Below are 16,688 nucleotides of genomic sequence, written 5' to 3' on the forward strand. Positions count from 1 at the left end.
CTCTGAAAATATGTAAATATAATATTGTGAAGAATCATGAGGAAACTTTCTGGGTGATGGCTCTCTTACATATCCTAATAGGACTTGGAACTGCAGTCATATGCATATATAGGACTTTGAATGTTATGTTTAAGATTTGTACATGCATAATATACAAAGTTTACCTGAAAAGAAATGGTAAATTTGAAAAAAAAGCATGTCTTTTAGTTTCCCTAAAATATCATATAGTCTGGCAAACATTGTTTATTAATATATTCTGAGTTAACTAATATATAATTTAAGATAGAGATTTTAAACTGTACCAAATCAAAGTGCTATGTACAATGGTAGCTAAGGAAAGAGAAAATTCTGAATAAACAAAGAATCATTCACTTAGTAAAATGTCACAAAGAAATCAGGGGAGGATATTGAACTTGGCTATTGGATAGTCATTGATAATCATTCCAGCATGGTCTAAAATAGAGTAAGGATAAATTTACGCACTACACAAGAGAGTGCATGAAAGGAAAATTGAGTCATAGTATGTACCTTTGAAGGAAAGTTTATTATTCAATAAGAATAACCCCTCTTTAGTTTTGTTTGTTTTGTACTGGAGAGTGAACCCAGGGGCATTTAATCATTAACCCACATCTCCAGACCTTTTTATTTATTTATTTATTCATTTATTAAATTTGGGACAGGGTCTCACTAAGTTGCTTAGGACCTTGCTAAATTGCCAAAGCTGGCATTAAATTTGTGATGTTACTGACTCAACCTTCTGATTTGCTCAGATTATAGGTGTGTGCTGCTGCACCTGGCTCCCCTCTTCATTTTTTGTGATATATTATATAAGGCTATAACATGTAGAATTCTAAAGATTGCAGCAAAATTTTGTGTTCCTTTGTTATCAGCCCAGCTCTAATCCAGATATTGTCATAGAATGATGGTGCAGATATTATTAAGCCTCCAAGTCAATTTATAAATTATTACATGAGTGAACCTGAGACAGTTAAGCAAACTGACTGCAAATGAAGAGATTTTCCACCTAGTCACAGAAGAAAGAAATTCAAAACATGAGAAGAACACATGCTTGTTTGCAGAAGGTGAGGGTCACGGGAGAAGGAACATAGGCCTCCTCTAGGTGGAAGTTACTGCCCCAGTTGGAAACCAGCGTGGAAGTGGAGCATAAAAGTGGAGCTTTAACTAGTGCTTTTTTTTATATCAGGGAAGTAGATTTACCAACAAGAAAAATGAGCTTGAAATCAGATCTGTTCCAGAGCAACCAGGGAAGAGGTCATCCTGGTTGACATATGACTTCAGCATTGTAAGACTTTAGCCAGAGAACCCAGTTGAATCTACCTGGATTTCTTTCCTACAGAATTGTTGCTTTTTTCTGTTACACAACAAAATAAATGTCATGTAAGCTATCAAATGATTGTGCTGTAGGGTAGATAAAAGAGCATAAAATTATCTAAAATGGAATTGTTCTCAAGGTATTTATTTAGAAAGTACTGTTCCCCAAGATTGTGACATGTGATGGTAATACAATGTATTTCCATCTAGCTCCCTAACCACAGCTTACTTATTGAATTTATATTATTGATAGTGTCGTCTTTACAACTGTGAAAATAAACTTACATCACAATATTAATTTCAAAATTAAATAATAAAGTGTACCTGAGATAGCTAAAATACCTGATTTATGCTTGGGCTTAAAGAGGGTCAGCTTTTCCATATGAAAATACTGGAATTAACTTGGCTTTAGAAAGTTGAATATTTAGGTTCATATATTTTATGGGTCTCAATTTACTTACTGAAGTCACCTCTATTTCACAAAGATTTGTTAAAATCATATGTCTGTAAAGGTATCCATATAAGATAATAGTGCTGTTTAGCAATAGCAGGTAAAAATACAGTCCAGGCACACATTTCTGTCTTTGTTCAGCAAAGCAGCTGAACAATCTCTCTGATCTAGAACTACAGGATGGAAGATGTCAGAGACAATGATGACATAATTAGCAGCTCCAATGCATCCAGCTCTACCTGAATGGTTGTGTGCTTTTCAATTTTACCACCCTTCAGTACCACACAATACATGTGACACAGGAAAGTTCTTTGCTTTGCACAGGAGTGCTTTGCTCTCCTGCCCTCTTAAATACTGATACATTCCCTCTTCTGCACAGAGGGTGCACATTTCTCTTATTTGCACAAACCCCTAGGTAGACTGAAAATGTATTGGCAAACAGTAACTACTAAAAGCAATTCCACAGAACACTCAGCCTTTCAGAAACTATTATATTACAAAGATTTTTAAAAATCCAATTTGAAAAAGTGGCAACTAGATTTGTCAAAGCAAAATACACCAGAAAATATTTTGATAGCATGGCTGATGTTGAAGTTAAGGTTTATAAACAATTGTACAAAAGAGATTACCCACCAGTGTTAGCAGGTAATTAGGCCAAGCAATAAGTACACGAATGTACACTTTTCTAAAGCAATCTCCCAACACAATGATAAAAGCTTAACTAGTGCTTATTTTTTATATACTAGTTTATGATTATGATTAAATTATATTTTAGAAGTGCTCATTGATTTGTTCTCTAAGGTATTTTTTGCCACTGATAAAATTCAGAAAATTACAATTTAGTATACTGTTTTACTTAGTAGATATGTAATAACTCTGTTCTCATAAGATGTTAGCAATATTTTAAAGAAGTTTCCTGAATATATAATTAGGATGTTATTTTAGTAAGAAACAGGCACTGCTTTTAGAAATGATGTCAATAAATAGTTTCATGCTACAGATAAATTAATGTATATTTTATAAATTTGTTTCCACTTGATGCAAATATTATTTCGGCTTAGGTAGTGAATGAGAATTAATCTGAAGTATGGTTATTGATCTAATTACCACTGGAGTTTTTTTTATCTTCCCTGTAAGATATTTTCAATGTTTTCATCACTATTTCCTGGACATATTTACCTATTCATTCCTTTTTTTTTCAACTTATTTTTAATGAATCATTATGTAATAGTCATTAATTGCCCTTGGGTCCCTAAGGACACAAAATTGCCCTCCTAATATGGTTACTTTAGATAAATATTATTTAAAGTGAAAACAAAGGAACCCAATGAAAAGTAATTAGTAACACCTATTGAAAAGTAATTAGTAAATGCTTGCTTTTAAAATTTTGTTAAAAAAATCTAAATGGAAATCACTTGAGCTGATTTTGCAAGTGCAAAAAGTAATATATATATCTGCACATGAAAAGTGCAGGTAAAATGTAAAACATTGGAGAAGCCTAATCATTGATTTTTATGAAACAAAGGGCAATACAATAATTGAAAAACACAGCAAGGTTTACCTTTATACTAACAAGTGGCTATAATAAAAAGACAGATAATAAAAAGTTTAGGTGATTCTATGAAGTTGGGATCACACTGTTTTGTGGAATGTACAAATGGTGTGGACACTTGAGGAAAGGCTGGCCATTCATCCAATGTTTAAACTTCAAGTTATCCTAGGACAAAGCAATCCCACTCCTCACTATGTACCCAAGAGAAATGAAGACATGTCCACTTCAAATAATCTCACACTAGTGCTCATAGCAGCATCAATCATACAATGTAAAAATTAAAAACAACCCAAAATTCTATCATATAATGAATGAACAAATAAAGTATATTATATCCAAAGAAAGGAATGTTTTTTTGGTAATACAAAAGGATGAAGTTTTGATGACAGAGTACAACATGACAACATGGGTAAACACTGAAATTACTATGCTAAATGAAGTTAACACCAGCCATAAATTATCACATACATATTGTATAATTATTTCATAAAAATACCACTAATAGGCCAATCTATAGAAACTAATAGTTGATTAATGGCTTTGTGGGATTGGGGGAGTCTGAGCTGGATGGCTAAGGGATGCAGAATATTGATTTGGAGAACCAAAAAGTATTCTAAAATTTATTGTGGCAAAGAAGGTACACCTTTGTGATATACTGGAAGCTACTAAATTATAGCATTTGAAGAATTAAATTATATTATATGACTTATATCTAAATGAATCTGTGAAAAATATTTAACGTCTTATATCCTGAGTATGACATATTCCTAATCTCCAGCATACCTATGGTTCTGTCATGAAATCTCAGAAATATTTTTAAAGCTTTATATAATTTTTTAGAGAGAGAGAGAGAGAATATTTTAATATTTATTTTTTAGTTTTTTTCGGTGGACACAACATCTTTATTTTTATTTTTATGTGATGCTGAGGATCGAACCCAGAGCCCTGCGCATGCCAGGCGAGTGCGCTACCACTTGAGCCACATCCCGGATCATCCCCGAAAGCTTTATATAATTTTTGTATACAATTTCAAATTGCAGGAATTTGGTATTTGTTTATTCCCTCATACATGAAAAAAATCTATATTCTTATGATCATAAATCATTTTATAAGAGTTTTATTCTAATTTCATTGTAACACAGTCATACCAAAGTTTTCAATTTATTTATAATGATTGATATTTAGGCTTGTATTTTCCTAGACTTAGATGTTTATCACAATGCAATACCCTGGAAGAGAGAAGATACAATTGTCTTGCTAAGCTTTCTCTCAATGCTTTTCTTAAAGAGGTCTGAGAATTGTTATTGAAATTCCATGAGTTATTCTTCTACATTAAGTACTATAAAAGCTAATTGGAGCTTATATTGGAGTTTCATATTGACAAAATTATTCAAGTGTTTTATTAATTTTTCTTTTTTTCTGAAACTGCAACATATGAAGTATTTTTCTCAATGGCTTAAGTAATGCATAAATATAAGAGAAAAAAATTCTCACAATTGGCAGGAGAATCAAACACTTTACACTCAAGTATAAGGGCTGTCCTAGGAATAAAGAAAAAAGTAAAGAGTTTCCTCACCTCATCCAACACTAAGTAAACAAGTGTAACACATCCTGTATCTTCTGCTAGGTTCTCATAGCAAAAAAAAAAAAAAAAAAAAAAAAAAAGATGGGAAACCCACTCTCAAGGAAAGCTCTGTATGATACTTGGTGTTCAAGTGACATCTTTCCCTATGATGCGTAAAGAGCAGTTTACCATTTTCTGAAGCAGCAACTGTGATGTTGTACCATGGAGTTTCTTCTCTGTCAAGAACCTTCGATGTCTTAATGGTTCCAGTATTGGCATCAATGTTGAAAAATCTGTCATCTTCAGCCTTGTAATTGATGAAGTACCTGGAGGAAAAACAAAATGTAATTCTTCATTTTTCCTTGAAGCTATAATAAAGAGAAAACACACTGAAAAAGGGAGGTATTAAATCAAGTACATTAAAAAATATAGCTGTACGTTTAATCTCCATATTTGGCTGAATATTTACATAGAAACTTTATTATAGAACACACAATTATTTTATCTGTTAGTCTTTAAAACTTAGGCTATAATACCACAAGTTATTTTCAAAAATATTTGCTAAATTCTATGAATAAGAGTAGATAATAGAAACACGATGACTTATAAGAGAAAAAAATGCTTTTTGTAGTTCTGTAGTATGTTGGAAGAAAAAATACAAAGATAAAAATTCTTGTTGCTATATGTACAAAGAATTTTAAGGTTGCAGCAGATGTCAAAGGAAATTTTTTCTTGGTATTTCTTTATAGTTGAAATTTGGAGATGAATGAAAAATGAAAACCAACACGTCTATAATTACTACCATAATATGTACAACAGTTTGATTGAATCTTTATTTAAAACAAGAAAAAAATATTTCAGGGAGGAATTTGTGTACTAGGGGCCACAGGTTGTCCCACTCCTATTTTTATAATCTTGCAGGATTTTCTCATCCAAGGTTTAGCCTTCAGCTTTCTCCGGAAATAGAATAAGCTGAAAGTGATGGTGTTCTGGTTTCCTGTTGTGCCCTGCCACTTTCATAAGAAAACTATGCCTGGGCTATTGTGCTCATCCCAGCAGTAGATAGAATCATAAAGTGGTGTTGTTGTAGGTCAACTTCTCCAGCCTAGAGCAGAGCACCCTAGAAAGTGTCAAGATACAAGAATGAGTGCAACAGAGATTGGCAGAGCTGGCAAGCAAAGGCTAGCACCGTTCATGGTAATTCACAGACACATCTATGACAGTTGTAATAGACATTTTTTTTAATCTCTGAGTCTGTTTTTTTATTCCTTGAGCTAATTAACATGCATAATAAAAATATAGTAATTAATTATTATTTATTCTAGAAAATTTCTAGACTGTTTCTAAAATTATTTAAGTACATAAATGGTCTTTTCTCTCCTAAAACCTCTAATACCTCTTCCCTCTTCCTTAATCACAGCTTAAGTTTTATCTAGACAGAAAGTATAAAAATGAAAGGGTTTGTGGAAAGATTTAGAAAAAGAGCATTTTAGATAGAGGGGAGAAAGTAAAAAGATCAAAATTAAATTAAAAGTTTGACTTGAATGCAAAATTATAAATAAATAAATAAATACAAACACCAATATCAATGCAACTATACAGAGCAAAAGACATGGATGCCCAGGTGTTTGGACAAGCAAGACCTATAGCTCCTGGTAAAGAGTCTTTCTCTGTACAAGCAAAGAGAAGAAATTTTAAAAAGAAAGGAAAGACTGATTTATGCTTTTGAAAAATCACAGCGGCTACTTTCAACCTTGTATTGGGAAAATTAAAAACAAGAAAAATGTAATCATCTTGAATGAAGTGAGAAAAATAGAAATGGAAATAAGTACCTTAAACATTGCTATGTATTAGAGACAGCCTGTAAAACATTTTTTGGAGTGGCATTAGTGAAGGGGAGAAGTTACAGGTGTCTTGTTTGCATGTGTATATGGGTGACTGAGTGTTTGTTTTACAATGCAAAAATGGATAGGCCTATTTACTAGGTAGACAAAATTGAATTAAGGTAAAGCAATTTTGGAGAAATCAATTGCTTTGATATGTTATGACTATGATCCCAATTAGGTTAACATATGGAAAGAAAAACAGAGATCACCTAAGTGTGTGGATTTCAAATGTGCTTTCTGAACAGGAAATATAAAGTTGATGCAAATTAGTATAAATTTAAGGTAATTGGAACAGTATGATACTATCTGGAAGAAAATTTTAAGGAGATAAGAAAATCCTGAGACCCTTTTGAGACGAAAGCAACCCAAATTCTGTGTAAGAAAAAAGATTGTCGCAAAAGGAAAGGGGCATCCCAAAGAAGGAGGAAGGGACCTAAGGGAACACTAGAGCCAGGAGAAATGAATGTTTCAAAGAAGGAGTGGACAGATGTGGTAAATTCTGTTAAGGAGCCAACTGAGGTTATTAAGTGTTGATCATATTTGACAACTAAATCTACTGCTTAACTTAAGAAGCACAAATCTCAAATAAACTGTCAAAGAATTTGAGTTTTATTACAGCAGATTTAAGAGTTTATTGAATGTGAACATGTAAAGCCCACGAGGCATGACAATTTACTTGAATCACTTTCCCACTAGAAGTCAGTAAAAAGATGCACTGAGTTATCCACAAAGTAAGTTTGAAAATCTGTTCTTTTCTAGAAGGAAAACATGAAGAATTGACTATACTACTACAGGGAATGGTTATTTTGAGAGGAGACTATCTAAAATGTTCAAACTCATGAGAAGATGAAAATAATTGGGTTCCAAAGTAGAAATTTAGGAATTGCCCATTGAAAATAACATGCACACTAATTCCATTTTATCATGAAAAAAATATAAAAGTTGTTTGAAAATCAGAAAAGGCGAGTATGGTAATAGAAATACTACAAAATTCATCATACTTTCTAAAACAGTATAAGCGTATAAGCATATCTTTAATAAAACTCTGTGCCTCTCACAGGTATAATGTGCCAATATGGTCCACAGAAGCTTCTGCTAAGGAGTAAAATCTTCTAACAACATGTGGGTACACATGCACAAACATGGCAGAAGTTATTAACAGAAGCTAATAGGCTGAAACTATAGACCAAAGAACACCCAAAGAAATTTAGGCACATTTAGTAATAATGACACCTACTAAGTGACAACATTTATTACTTAAAATTTTGTAATGAAAACAAAATAACTGACCATTGTATATTTATTTTTTCAAACCATAAGAATATATTAATTGAAGAAGTTACCATGTAAAAATAATTTAAACAAATAAAATAATAAGTATAAAGAAAACCTTATTCAGAGACTTTAAATCCAGATGAATTAGTGTAGTAGGAACCCTGCATGTCATTGGGCTTTCCCAGAGTATGAAGGCGTGCTGCACTGAAGCCATTTTTATTTTCTTTGACTTGAGTTCACATCACAAAGAAACCTGACAGTACTTCTTCCTCAGGGGCTTGACGCTAAGGATGAGGGCTGAATAGCTCTGGATATGTTATTTCTTGTCACATGTAAAGGACAACATCCGTCAAAACATAATCAGTTAGCATTCTAGCTATTTTATCAGTTACAGTTTGTTGCCATTAACCTATCTATGATGTCCATTTTTGAACATTGCTGTCATTTTTGGTTACTCTAAGAAAATGTTTCTATTTGAATATCAGAAAAACTAAAATTGAAACAAATTATTTGAACTTGTATTTTCCTCCAGACTATCAAACTCAGATTAAGTTTCTACTAATGCACTCCTATGAAATGGGCAGAAGACCCATTATTTGAGGATCATGATTACTTCAGATTTATAAGTCTAGAAAAATGGGAGTGTCTTTTATTATAAGCTAAATGAAGAATCTGAAAATATATAGTGTTCTTTTCTTTCTTTTTTTTTTTTTTTCCTGAGCAATTTTCTCAGAAACCTCACTCTGGGCTTCTAACATAAGCTCTAACATTAGTGGTTAAATACCTTTGGCTGTAATAATTTTTTATTTGGATTTTAGAAAACTAGAATCTATGTTTACCTAGTAGAAAATGTTAGGCGTCATGCTGGGCATGAGTCCTCAGATTCATGTTATTTACCTCTTGTTTCGTATGTGATCTAGCTCTCTCGGGAAATCAACAACACAAGGGCTAGATATCAGGACGTGTTTGAACTACAGAATCTAACTCAAGCAGGTGCAATTGAATTCTGACTGAAGTAGCACTGTACTGTTCTGCTTAACTACCCTTGGATTCCTGCCCAGCCATGGAAATAAACATTCAGAAATCAGCTGAATGAAAATGTGAGAGAAAAGGAACTCTTTCAAACTATTTTGGTCATCAAATGTAGAATTAGTTAATGCTCATGATTTAGAATTAAGAAATGCCATAAGACTATAAAATTGTATAGTAAACAAATCATTTAAATATTTTAATAGTTTAACTTTCATAATAAATTCATTTGTTTTATAAACTCTCATGTGGAAGCCATCAGTGAAATACATAAAGACCTTCTCTAGGCATGGAAGCCAGGGAGGAATAGGCCTGGTAGTGGAAACTTCCTGTGGTTCTCCTTTGTTTACAGATCACCCAATGCATGTGACCTTCCCCTCTTCTCTGCTAGAAAAGTTCCTCATAGTAGCACCAGAAATGGGCATAACCCGTAAGGGAACTAAACAGCTCACCTTTAATCTGTTTTGGAAAAGAACACTACAGAATCTCTTTGACGTCTCCCAATATAAATAAAGCAGGCGTGAGCTCCATTTTGTCAGAAGCTCGATCTGTCTGGTCAGCTTGCCTGTCCTACCCCCGCTTTTGAAATTACTTTCTGTGTTCTATTTTTTTTTTCTTCCCTAGATTTTAGTTCTCAGTCAGCCTATTGCACTGAGGGGAACGAGATTCCCACTGCCCATGCAAGATGTGGGTGGGACTTTCATAAACACATCTTAAAATCTTCTGAAACTACATTTTAATATTTAGAATTTTTTTTCAAATAACAATATTAATTTAATATTCTCAGTGCTTTCTAGCTTATGTAAAACCATGTAAACAGTTACCTAAATGACTTAGAACCTATTTGGGATTAATGATATAAAAATGTGTAATAGGAGTTTTAAGTTTGTTTGTTTTAAATTTTAGTTTATAGCTATCAAAATAGATAGTAATACATTGAAGCTAGAAGCAATATAACCAGATAAGACATTAAAAGATATGCTATTTTGTTGAGAAAGTTCTTAAATTGTAAGTACTTATTGTTTAGATCCACTACTGTGGTATACACAGTGGGATCTGGAAGAATGAATAAGTCCCTCCCTACAACAAGCATGAACCAGTCTTTTCTAATAAATCTGTAATTGAAATTTATTTTAAAATTTCCAGCTCAATGTACACATTTTCATTGGAAACTGAATGAAATTGTCGTTTTCTTCTATGTGAGTCATTCACCAGTAACCACAGAGATATTCTGCTTAGCTTCCTATTTGAATGAATAAAGCAATCAATCAACAAATGTAATGGAGAGTGTGTTCATAGTAATCTGAAGGTAAATGAGGCATTCCATAGTAATGTTTCAATTCCTTTGTAAATATTTTGGTAGAAATAATCAGGCCAATAAATCATCATGTCTTACATATCTAGATAAGTATGTTTTCACATATATAACATATTTATAGATTCTTAATATTATCCTTTAAATAGATTCCTAACACATTTGTAATAGTTTTTATTAATTCAGGAAATGACTTTTCCCCCTCTCTAGTGTATACTGAAAATATTTTTAGTTTATTGAAAAATATCTAAATATTGAAAAAAGAAAAATAAATTTATGATTTCTATGGTGTGTCATAGCATCCATAGTTTTGTTAAAAAAATAAATTAAGTGAAATATGATTATCAATGGTTAAAACGTATCTTTTAGACTCCAGGTTGAATCTGAGAAAAAAAAAATCCCATTCATAGAATATCTACATGAGTCCAGAGAGACACTGTGAGAGAGAAACCTTGGGATGAATTCAAGCAAGAGCTAAGGTACTATGATGATTGTGATAGAGTACTATCACCCTTTTAACACTATATATTCATTTCATCCTATGTGGAATAAGCAATAAAGTAGTATTTACCCTATGTGCCACTTCAGAAGTTTCTCAGTCCATGATGAATGAGATATTCCTTATGAGGGACTGGTAAACTAGCTATGTACTGAATAAGTGCTACTAATTTAGTGTCAGCTCAAGTTTGCCCAGCAGTCCTTAAGATGCCTTTAACTGGAAAAGTCTCATATGCCAAAGTTATGGTTAGATATAAATTGTCCCCCAAAAGTTCAGGCATGAAACAATGCAAATAAGCTTAGAGGTGAAATGATTGGGTTATGGGATCCTTAACTTAATCAGTGGATTACTTTCCTGTTAGGGATTAACTGGTGGTAACTGTACATAAAAGGGGTGTGCCTGGAGGAGGTGGGTCATTGGGGAGAAATTTTGCTGTGTGTATATATGTATATATGTATGTATATATGTATATATGTATATATATATGTATGTATACACACACGTATGTATATATACACACAGCAAAATTTCTCCCCAATGACCCACCTCCTCCAGGCACACCCCTTTTATGTACAATATATATATATAGTATTATTTATTCTTATATGGTGCTGAGGATTGAACCCAGGGCCTCACACATGCTAGGAAGGTGCTCCACCACTGAGCCACAACCCCAGCCCCTGCTGTGTATATTTTGTCCCTGAAGAGTGGAGCTTTCTCTATCTGCTTCCTAATGTGATGTCCTGAGCTGCTTACCACAGTCACACCATTCCATCCTAAGTTTCAGCTTCACCTAAAGCCTCAGGGAATAGATTTGGTCATTTAAGGACCTTTAAAACTGTGAGCCCTAAATAAACTTATCCTCCTTTAATCATTGTCCTGCCTTTGGGTCACAGCAGTGAAAAAGCTGACTCAAACAGCCAATCTTTATAATTTCTCTCCAGCAGATAAATTGGCCTGTTTACACATCACAGCATAGTAGACCTTTTTGGAGAGTTGTCACTCTGACCTATAAATAGGGGTTAAAAATTTTTACACTCACCAGTGCTCTCTGTTATCACATATGGACAAAATTTCAAATTTCTAGCAAATACATTTCAAAGTATTTTCTAGAAAATACATTATCTCAAAATATAATGAAAAATCATTATTCAAATTAATACTTCACCAGTCCAACAAATAGGTAGACAAGCTAAGGCTATAATAAACAATCAATATCAATAATGATTACATTTATTCAAATATTTTCTTCAACAGAAGTGACTTTAAACAAATTGCTCAGTTCATTATTAGGCACTCAATTTTCCTTTGATTATGTAAACATAGACTGAAGATAATTAATCCATTGGAAAAGTTATTTTTCACTTCAATCACAAAATTTCAGTCTTTGGAGGCACATATTATGTCCATTATATTCTGTCTACGTCACCTTAAGAAATTAATTTAAAGCTCATGTAATGAAAATCTATTTCTGCAGTGATTTGGAAACATGGATGGCCTAAAGTATAGAAGATCTCTTTCAGTAGTCTCATTTTAATATTTGCATGTACAACACTTAAATGGTGAAAGAAATTTCTTCGAGATTTTACTCCCCAATTAGCTGTTTTACAAGTTTTGTCATCTATAATCAATGGTTGGCATAAAATTTAATTGATATATACCCTGTGGGATATCATGGCAGCATGGCTTCTTCAAAAAGTCACACTCTTGAAATATGACTCAGATTAATTTCTTTAAAAAACTGTTTTATTTCTTTTACTATATTTGCTTATGCAATTTATTTCACAAGATATGCACCCAGAAAATAATCTTTCTAAAAACGAGCAAACAAAAAAAAATTGCTTGTCACATGAGTTTGTATTGTGTTTAACTGCTTAGTAAAACAGGCAGCATATCATTAATAATCTGTAATCTATAAATAAGTTTGATCTGTCAAAAATAATATTCTTTATTAGATGGTATTTTAAAATTGACTTTTTTGGATGCATTTGATAGTTGCTTCATGTTTTATTTTAAATTCAAAATCTCATTTTTTTCTCTTCAATTTTGTTACATGACCTTCCATTATTTTGAAATCTCTTAATTTTTGCTGTGATAATATCCAAAATTAATATGGCATTGCTAATTCCTCTCTCATCATAAATTATGTGCTCATTTTCAGGAGTGCATAAAAAAAGTATGCATGTCCAAGATGATTCATTGAACACACTGGAGTCGTTTGACTACAAAGACTACATTACATATGTAAATGGGCAAACTTATTCTCTGCAATTATTTTTTAAAACATTGTAGGTTAGAAAGATGTTTTTAATACAGCTGATATTTCAAAATATAATCACAGTTTTATATTCTTATGTGTGCATGCAAATTGTATTATCATAAGTTTTTGAAACAATTAGGTAACAAATGTAATATTTGTTTTCTGTTGTTTTAAAGTTATTACGTAAAGAAAACATTCAAATTCTTATCAATAAGTAAATATATAGGTTAATTTTGATAATAAATTAGAGCAGAAGGAGGGAAAGATGAGGGAATGTACTGACTCAAATAAACTGAGCTACTCAATGTATTTATTACATGGGAAATGCAACTGGGGAATTCAAGAACTTTTTTTTTTCTATTATAAGTGGTAGTTCACAATACAGAAAAACTCTAAGCTTAAGAAGTGCTATAGGCTGGGTGCAAGGCACACACCTGTAATCCTAGTGGTGGCTTGGGAGGCTGAGGCAGGAGGATTGAGAGTTCAAAGCCAGACTCAGCAAAAGCAAGGTGCTAAGCAACTCAGTAAGACCCTGTCTCTAAATAAAATACAAAATAGGGCTGCGGATGTGGCTCAGTGGTTGAATGCCCCAGAGTTCAATCCCAGGCACCACCACCCTCCAAAAATAAAGAAGAGCTCTATATTGGTGTTTCAGGAGTTAAAAAGCAACTTGACTGTCTTCACCATTTCCTCTTACCAGTGTATGAAATTAATCCCTTTGATCACTGTCCCTCTCTTCTCTGAGATCATCCACTCTCTCCCGTGAGAGTGTTTCCCCTTCTCCTTTTCTATCTGTTCTAATAAACTTGTCTGTTACTCTGAGGGATAAGTCGAAAATTTTTCTGACTTCACTGCCAGAATCAGAGGGGCCTCCATGCTTCCTCAGTTTCCCAGAAGGCCTAGCCTTGTAAAAGTATTATGATGGCAATTTAAGTAAAGCCATTTAAACCCAAGATTTCTTCAGTACATGTAAACAACCAGTCTAAAATTTTATGTATTTTTCCTTTCTTTTTTAACAAAAAGTGATGATTCTATTGCTACAAATTGAACATCTTAATTTTGAGTAGAAAAAGGTAAAGCATAGGACATTTGAGGCTCCAAGGATTCTAGTGCCTCACTAATAGGTTAGAAAATTGAAAAACAAAAGACTACAGTCAGGAAGATTTTCACAAATGCATGTAAGACTCAAACTCCCTTTCATTTCCAATTCTGCAAACTTGAAGCTAATTGCATTTCGGGGCACACTGCAAGGTACATCTTCTCAATGTGCTTTTCCTTAATTAGTACAAACATTTGGTCCCTGAGAAAGGTGGAAATATGAGGCTTGCTTGTGTGTTCCTTATTGTTTTCTGTTTTCTTTATTCACTGTTTGCACCTAGAGGCCCATGTGAATGACACATTTTTATTAAAATAAAGAATAAATATTATGTAAATTATGCCCCCAAACAGCAGCTAAGGAGTCCCTAATTATTTTACAGGGCCGAAGCAGGATTCATTTTAGTTGTCTAACCAAAACAAAGCAAAGAGAATAATGCATATGCTGGGAGATTTGTGCTTTGCTTTATTAGCATTTAGAGACAATATCAGTCATCTTTGCACCCCAATAAGTTGGAGAATATATGTGCCATAGCAAGTATTCAATTAAATATTCTCAATAATATGGGGCAATTACTGAAGCAATTAATCATAACTTGGGGAAATAAATTATCCATAGAAATAGCTCACTTAACTTTGAAACATACATATTGAAACATTCATATGATTATGTCTATTTTAAATTATGCATTTGAATAAATATCTTTACAAAATTTCTTTGTAAACTTTTTTTTAATGAATATATTTAGTACCGCTGTTTTACTAATCTACCGCAAAATTTGCCTTATTCTATAGCAGAGTTCCTCTACTTCAGAACTATTGGTATTTGGGACCAGATAATTTCTGTGATAGTAGTTGTCCCATGAATTGTGGAATGTTATCTTGATCCCTGGTTCTCTCTTACTAGAGATGCCAGTAGTTCTCTCCCTGCTATGGACTGGATGCTTGTGCCACCCCTACCCCTACCCCCTTGCACATTTAATTGACCTGACAGGGTCCTCAATTAAGGAGGCATTAGATCTTAAGAATGGAGATCTCAAGAATGGTATTAGCATTCTAATGAGGGAGATTGTTAGAATGTGAGATTTTTTTGATTTTCAGATTTCTTTAAATGCCTCACCAACATGTAAGGGTAACAGGAGTTGACTACTTGCAATACAGAGGGTCTTCCCCCAAACCCAGCTACTCTGCCACCCTTATTTCAGGGTGCAACTGTGAGATAAAAGCTTCTGTTTTTTAGGAGCACACAGTTTATGGTAATGTGTTGTGGCAGACAAACTGGCTAAATCAAAAAATCATCACCAGAAATTGACTATGAAATTCGCTGTAGCTCTCATGAATGAATTTAGGGCTTTCCAAGAAAAAACTAGGAGACACTTTGCTTCTTTCTCTGCTCCTTGCCACCTGAAGACACAGCATCTACAAACCTGGAAGCAGGCCTTCTCCAAACCCTAGATTTTGGTCTTTGACCATTCCGCATCCAGAACTGTGAAAATGAATATTTTTTACACTCCACAGTGCAGGTCAGATAGTGATAGCCAAAGGACCAAGACATTCTCAAAAAAGCCTCCAGACAATTCCAACTGTCCCTTGGAGGAGTGTGGGTATTTCATCTCCAGTTCTGTGTGAAATAAGGTGTTTTCATATGTGTTAGGACAGCTGCTGAAAGGAGTTTGCTCTTGTTCTCAATTTTGTCTCATTTGGCCTATATTGCTTCAAAGATAATTCATCTTTCATTTCAACTTCTAAGTTTATTAGTATTTATCTTGAAATGGAAATGTTTTATTTATATAATTTTTGGTTACAAATATTGAAGCTCCCCTATTTTCTTTTCTTCCCTAATTGGCACTGCTACTAAGATAAATCTCAAAGACCTACCAGCAAAAAACCCTCCTCAAAATCCTTGCCTAGCCTCACTTCCAAACCTCATAATTCACCATATCCACCGTAGTCCACACTCCTCATATAGACCACCATCTGCAATTCTTTCTCCAACCTTTACTTCTCAGACCTAGATTATGAGCCTCACTTCAATCTTTTTGAACTTATTCTCTCAAAAATATTTGGGATACACTGCCTATAATACATCTATGAGACCACACTGTAAGCCTCATTGCAATATGATATCAAGTTTATGAGCCAAATTGTTTATGCAACAATGTCCAGAGATTTGGCCAAGTGTTATTCTGTATGATTCTGTGAAGGTCTTTTGGGATGGGACAAATATTTAATTTAAATCAGTGGAGTTTGATTAAAGCATATGTGGATGTACACCACACAATCAGGTGAAAGCCTATAGAATGAAGACTAATTTTTCCCAAGCAAAAAGTATTCTGCTCACAGATAGCCTTTAGAGTGAAACTGAAACTGAGTCTCCAGATTGCTGGCCTATTCTGCAGATTATGAACTTGTACCTGTACAATTATATAA

The 16,688-nt window shown here is 33.4% G+C and overlaps 1 protein-coding gene across 3 annotated transcripts in view; it reads right to left on the reverse strand.

Annotated features, from left to right (window-relative positions):
• Cdh18 (cadherin 18) overlaps positions 1-16,688 on the reverse strand; it is a 318,203-nt gene that overhangs the window by 53,751 nt on the left and 247,764 nt on the right. For all 3 annotated transcript variants that reach the window (XM_071611877.1, XM_071611879.1, XM_071611878.1), the window contains exon 7: positions 5,089-5,225. In XM_071611877.1, the coding sequence (XP_071467978.1) occupies positions 5,089-5,225 (137 nt within the window). The remainder of the gene's footprint in view (positions 1-5,088; positions 5,226-16,688) is intronic.

This window comes from Marmota flaviventris, chromosome 5 (genome assembly GCF_047511675.1).
Source record: "Marmota flaviventris isolate mMarFla1 chromosome 5, mMarFla1.hap1, whole genome shotgun sequence".
In the NCBI taxonomy this organism is placed as follows: Eukaryota; Metazoa; Chordata; class Mammalia; order Rodentia; family Sciuridae; genus Marmota; species Marmota flaviventris.